At 40.4% G+C, this 6,580-nt stretch overlaps 1 protein-coding gene across 1 annotated transcript; it reads right to left on the bottom strand.

Moving 5' to 3' along the window:
- ADAM30 (ADAM metallopeptidase domain 30) lies at positions 1 to 2,268 on the bottom strand. Its single transcript, XM_054564784.1, has one exon. The coding sequence runs from the start codon at positions 2,266 to 2,268 to the stop codon at positions 1 to 3; it is 2,268 nt and encodes a 755-aa protein (XP_054420759.1).
- Positions 2,269 to 6,580: the final 4,312 nt, after the last annotated feature.

Genomic DNA, 6,580 nt, shown 5'->3' with positions numbered 1-6,580 from the left:
TTACACTTTGTTTCTTTTAATAGTTTTTGCCTTGGGTTTTTTAACATTAGTGTTAGGCAGTGGTGTTTCTCTAACTTCAGTGTTACTCAGTGGTGTTTCAGTTGGGGGGGGGGTTAAATAATTTCCTATAAGTTGTCTGAAAAACACAATAATCACTGTGATGAGTAACAAAATAAGACGCAGTAATATAAGGAACGTGATCTGGACAGAGTCGGGCACCCCCACATTCAGCATTCCTGGCGGCCCGCTGTCCACGCTTCCTCCATACCCAGCCTCCTCGCAGAGGGGAGGCGCCCAGCCATACATGCAGTGGCAGTTTTTATTATTGTTGCAAAAGCCCCTGTGGTTGCACTTCTGAGGCAAACAGTCAAAATTCAAAATTGAACTATCCATACAAGTTGTGTTCACACATATCCGGTTTGTTCCACAGGAGGTACCATCATTGACGGCGCCCACATCAGGAATCCCCATGGGCACCAAGGACTGATGATAACCAATGCCCCAGCACTTAAGATTTTTATCCCCGAGGTGAGTAGAAATGACGTTAGTATAATCTGGCATATCAGGGAGTGTTCTGACATTTATACACTGAACTCTGCCACATATTGCATTTGTCCTGGTACATTTTTTATAGGAACCAGATCCTATAATGCCACAGTTCCCAAATTGATCACCTATTAAATTAACTGCTTCATAGCATTGATCAGGAGCCTCCCTGGCATCAGATCCAAAAATGCTTTGGCACTGCATATACGTGGATCGACAGCCCTTCCTGAAACAACGAGCTTCGTACTTGCACGGGGTTCCATCCTGTTTATACGTATCAGTTGGGCAGAAACCTGAGGCCCCATCGCAGTATTCTGCAAGGTCACATTCATTTTCTTCCTTTCGACACATGTACCCAGAAGGACGAAAGTGGCAGTTATGACAGCACAGCCCAATGCTGCAATTGGCACCATCTCTGAATTTACATCCTGGTTGACAACATAGGTCTGTTTCACAGTTCTCTAATGAACCACAGTCACATTCCTCATCGTCTTCCACAATTTTGTTTCCACATCTCTTAACCACAAATAGTTGTTTGGGGATATTATTTAGACAGTTGGCTTCTCTACGTACGTGGTTAAAAAAATGGATAAAACTACAATTACTAAACCCAATTCGTCCAGTGCCCATGATGCAACTACGCCTACCCTTACATCTGCAGTATTTGTCATCATGGTTCATTCCCACACTATGGCCCAGATTATGAGCACCCCAAGTGGCAGGTCCAAGGAGACCATTATCTGGAAAAACGCTTACAGATCCAGCATATCTCATAGTACACACTTTCCCCCAGGACCATGCAAGAGCATCAATATAACGTCTTTTAGTGTAGAGTTGCGCCCAATCCGCAGAAAACATAGTACTTAGTACATTTCTCTGGTATATCAAAAATTGGCCTAAAGCTTCCTGTAATGTTGAAAAGCCAATATCTACTTTGTCTTTATCTGTCCATACTTCAAGTGCGCTCAGTTGTATTCTCACATGAAGTTCCTGAAAGTAGGTGTCCATAATTGAAGTCAGAAGAATGGCATCATTTGTGACTTCAGTAAGATTGGAATTTGAATATAAATATCTCTCATTATCAAAGATCAGGCCTAATTCCAAGTATTTTGTGTGTGTAGAGGGTCCAGTAAAATCCCTTCTCCTAGCCATATTCTCAGGTTGGCCCATCTGCTCCTCAGTAGCCTCATCAATTAAGCCACAGATCTGATCTTGAAATTCTTCCTCGTTCTTCAGAAGATATACGATGTGTTCAAAAGTGGAAGAGGTCTTAAGGGGCTCGACTTGGTAATATTTGGAATCAATTTTCAAAATGCCTCGGAGTCCCTCACTGCATGTACTGAAAGTAGCTTCAGAATCCTCCACTCCTTCTACCAAGCCCATATAGTTGCAGTCCCTGGGTATGTAAGGGTAGTCTTCCAGGAGTTGCCCCTGTCCTGTGTAGGAGAAAACTGGCAGATGTCGGGGCAACAGAAACCTCTTGGGCCACAGGTGAAGGACATGCTTCTTGCCTTTTACCTGCAGGAGGTAGGACACATGGTTGGCCACACCCTGCTCCCCTCCCCGGAAGCTCAGTTTCTTGGGGATGGTGATTTCATAAGAGTCGAACCCCAACTCCCGGTGAAAAATTAAATCCTCGCCCAGGGTGTCAACCAGGAGCACCGCCAGGACCAGCACGTGGAGCAAATGGCCTCGGGAGAGGGCTGCCCTCACTGACCTCATGGCACAGCTCTGGTCCCCAGGGTGTCAGCCCCTGCACTTCCAGGGACCGCCGCTAGAGGCGCGGGAGCGGCGCAAAGTGCGCGACTAGGTGAGCAGCGTGTGCTGGACCGCTGGCCTTGGTCTAGGATGGGTCAGGGCGCATGTCCCGCCCAGGGCGTCTAGTTCGTTTTCTGGGTGGTGCCGTTGGGGGCACGTGGAAGACACGAGAGAATGGTGCGCGAGATTAAAGGAGAAATGACGATGTCAGGCAGAAAGAAAAGGAGGAGTAGCGACACAGGAGGAAGAAAAGAGAACTTGGCAGGGCTGACTTTCTCCTGTGCCCTTTAGTCTGTTTTCTGTAGGATCTAGGACACCCCTGATGTTTTCCATCAGCTGGATTCGGATGTTTTATAGGCGCCTGTGCCCATATTGCCACCCCACCGTTCCCAGTTTCCCGACGGGCTGGCTTGCAACGAAGGGCAGGAGCCCGGAGAATATCAGTGTAGATGCTAGACCTCCACTCCCACCGTGGGAAGCACCGGGCTTCAGGCAAGAGAAAGCTTCCCAGGGGCCTTCACTTTACCAGGTCGTTCTTTCTGCTGTGTGTCCTTGTGTGCCAGAGATCAGCGTGATTTGTTGGTGTGTTTGCGCACTGGTGGGCGAATCTAGGAAGAGAAAAGTACCCAAGGAAGCACAAAACCCAGGAACTTTCAGAGAAAGGCACATGGTTGTTTATGTTTGGAGTATGGGTGATGCATGAGAAAGGAGACCCCAAAGGTCTATTGAAGATCCCAGCACGGACAAGGGAGGGACTTGTCCCCGGAAGAGGGAAATCCCAAGGTTGTAAAGTCTGTTGAGGAATTCTGTCACAAGAAGAACATTTTCAGGTTAGTCCTTAGGGAATTCATTTGGGCTGCATTCCAGGGAAATTTAATAAAGAATGAGGCTTGAGTCAGGAAGACTAGTTAAGAAGCTCCTGTAATAATCCACACAAGCAATGTTTTTCATGGGCCAGAAATTACAGCTTTGGGGCTCATAAGAAATACAGTATTTGTGGAAGGCTTACTATGTTCCCGGCACCGTTCTAGGCTCTTTGCATGAATCAGCCCATGAATTCTTCACAAGAACCCTGCTCTGCAGATAATGATAACCCTATTGTTATCATTCCAATTTTAGAAATTGAAACTGTCTTTGGCCCAGATGGTGATGTTTGTGACACAGTTGCACATTTAGGCCTTTCCAGCCCAGAGTTGTACCAGTCACCTCTGTTGTCTCTCTGGGGAAGGACACAAATGGGCAGTTACCAAAAGAGTGAAGGAACTCAGATTGTGCCACACTATATGATTGAATTGATTCTCCAGCATGAAAGAGGCAAAAATTAAAAAGAGTATTCACACCTGATATCAAACTATACTACATAGCCATAGTAACCAAAACAGTATGGTTCTGGCATAAAAACAGACATATAAATCAATATAACTGAATAGAGAGTCCAGAAATAAACTCATGATTGTATGGTCAATGGAGGCAAGAACATACAATGGGGATAAAGTCAATTCAGTAAATGGTGTGTTGGAAATTGGACAGATGAATGCAACAAAATAAAGCTAGACCACCTTCTTACATCATATACACAAATAAACTCAAATGGTTTAAAGACTTAAATGTAAGACCTGAAACCATACATCTCCTAGAAGACAACATTGGCAGTAAAATCTCTGATGTGTCTCTTAGTAATATTTTTCCTGACATGTCTTCTCAGGCAAGGGAAATAAACAAACAAAAACAAACAAATGGGACTACATCAAATTAAAAGTTTTATAGAGCAAAGGAAACCATCAACAAAATAAAGAGCTAACCCGCAGAATGGATGTATCAAGTGATACATCTGATAAAATGTTAATATCCAAATATATAAAGAACTCATACAACTGACCACCAAAAAAACAAACCATCCAGTTCAAAAATGGGCACAAGACCTGAACAGATGCTTCTCCAAAGAGGACATACAGATGGCCAATAGACATATGAAAAGCTGCTCAAAGTCACTCGTCATCAGAGAAATGCAAGTTAAATCCACAATGAGATATCCCTTCACCATGTCAGAATGGCTGTCATCAGTAAATGAACAAATAACAACTGTTGGTGAGAACGTGAAGAAAAAGGAACCTTCATGCACTGTTGGTTGGAATGCAGAATGGAGGAGCCAATATGGAGAACACTATGTAGGGTCCTCAAAAATTTAAAAGTGGAACTGGCTTATGACCCAGCAATCCTACTTCTGGGTATATATCTGAAAAAGACCTAAAACACTCATTTGAAAGAACATATGCACCCCTGGGTTTATTGCAGCATTATTTATAATAGCCAAGGTATGGAAGCAACCCAAGTGCCCACCAATAGACAAGTAGATAAAAAAGCTATGGCTCATATGTATGATGGAATACTACTCAGCCATAAAATGATGAAATCTTACCATTTGCAACAGCATGGATGGGCCTACAGGGTATGCTAAGTAAAATAAGTCAGCCAGAGAAAGACAATACCATATGACTTCACTTACATGTGAAATTTAAAGAATAAAATAAATTAACAAAATTGAAAGACTCATAGATACGGACAGCAGACTTATGGTTGCTAGAAGGGAGACAGGTTAGGGGACGAGGTGAAAAATGTGATGGGATTAAGGAATACAAATAGGTTGTTACAAAATAGTCATGGGTAAGTAGGTTATAGCATAGGGAATATAGTCAACAATATTGTAGTAACTATAATATGTATGGTACCATGTGTATACTGAAAATATTGAGGGAACACTGTGTAAAGTATATGACTATCTAACCACTATGCTGTACATGTGAAACTAATACAAAATAATATTAAATGGAAATTGTAATTGAAAAATAAAATTTTTTAAAGCATAGTCAAGGATGTTTATATAAAATTGTTGCCTGTTACACAGTGTTTTAAAAAAATGGCTAACTTTGCTTGATATAGCATGATCATCTTATGGCTCCTCACATTTGTCTGAACATTAATATGTAAAATACTGGTTTTCTAACCACATTTGTTATATAGAGGTCTGTATGATATTCTATTTATGTAACTCTTATAGCATCTCTACTGTTCAAGAGATAGGGTAGAATATAAATATTCTTGATTGAAAAATTGTTAATTAAAAAAAGTTTCTTTGATTTCTTTTAGCAATGTTTTATAGTTTTCAATGTATATCTTTTCACCTCCCTGGTTAAGTTTATTCTTAAGTCTTCTATCTTTTTTTGATGTCACAGTAAATGGGATTATATTCCTAATTTCCATTTCAGACTGTTCATTGTTAATGTATAGAAACACATCTGATTGCTGGTTTTGATTTTATAACCAGCAACTTTGACAAATTCATTTATGAGATCTAATAGTTGTTTTGGTGGGTACTTTAGGGGTTTTTATTTACAAGACCATATCATTGACAAACAGGTTATTTTAATTTTTTTCCAATTGCATGCCTTTTATTTCTATTTTATGTCTAATTGCTCTGGCTAGAATTTTCAGTACTGTGTCAGATAGTAGTGGCAAAAGTGATTATCCTTGCCTACTTGTTCCTGATTTTAAAGGGAAACCTTTTTCCAAAGAGTATGATGTTAACTGTGAGGTTTTTATATATGGATTTATTGTGTTGAGATAGTTTACTTCTATTCCTAGTCCATTGAGTGTCATTATCATGAAAGTATTAAATTTTGTAAAATGCCTTTTCTGTATGGGTTTAGATAACCATGTTTTTGTCCTTCATTTTGTCAATGAGGTGTATTATATTGGTTGATTTTGATATGTTGAACCATCCTTTTGCCCAGGTATAAATCCCATCTGATCATAAAATATTACTGTAATGTTCTACTGAATTCCTTTTGCTAGTATTTTATTTACAACTTTAGTATTACTAGTCATCAGGGATATTGACCCATAGTTTTCTTGTTGTGTTTTGTCTGGTTTCAGTATCAAGGCAATGGTGGCCTCATAGAATGACTCCTTAGAAGTGACATAGAACTTTAGAAGTGACTCTTCCTCTTCCGTTCTTTGGAAGTTTGAGAAGGATTGTTGTTATTCATACTTTAAGTGTGTGATATAATTCTCCAGTGAAACTATCTAATCCTGGCCTTTTATTTGTTGGCTTCAATCTCCTCACAAGTTATAGGCCTACTTACATCTTTTCTTTCTTCTGCAATTCATCTTTGGTAGGATGTACATTTCTAGGAATTTATCCATTTCTAAGGTTATTTAATTTGTTAACATATAATTGTCCATAGTAGTTTCTTATTATTTTTCTTTATGTGACATG

This window comes from Pteronotus mesoamericanus, unplaced genomic scaffold, assembly GCF_021234165.1.
Source record: "Pteronotus mesoamericanus isolate MK-2021 breed Mesoamerican mustached bat unplaced genomic scaffold, CSHL_Meso_final scaffold_99, whole genome shotgun sequence".
Lineage (NCBI taxonomy): Eukaryota > Metazoa > Chordata > Mammalia > Chiroptera > Mormoopidae > Pteronotus > Pteronotus mesoamericanus.
This window is presented reverse-complemented; position numbering and strand designations above follow the sequence as displayed.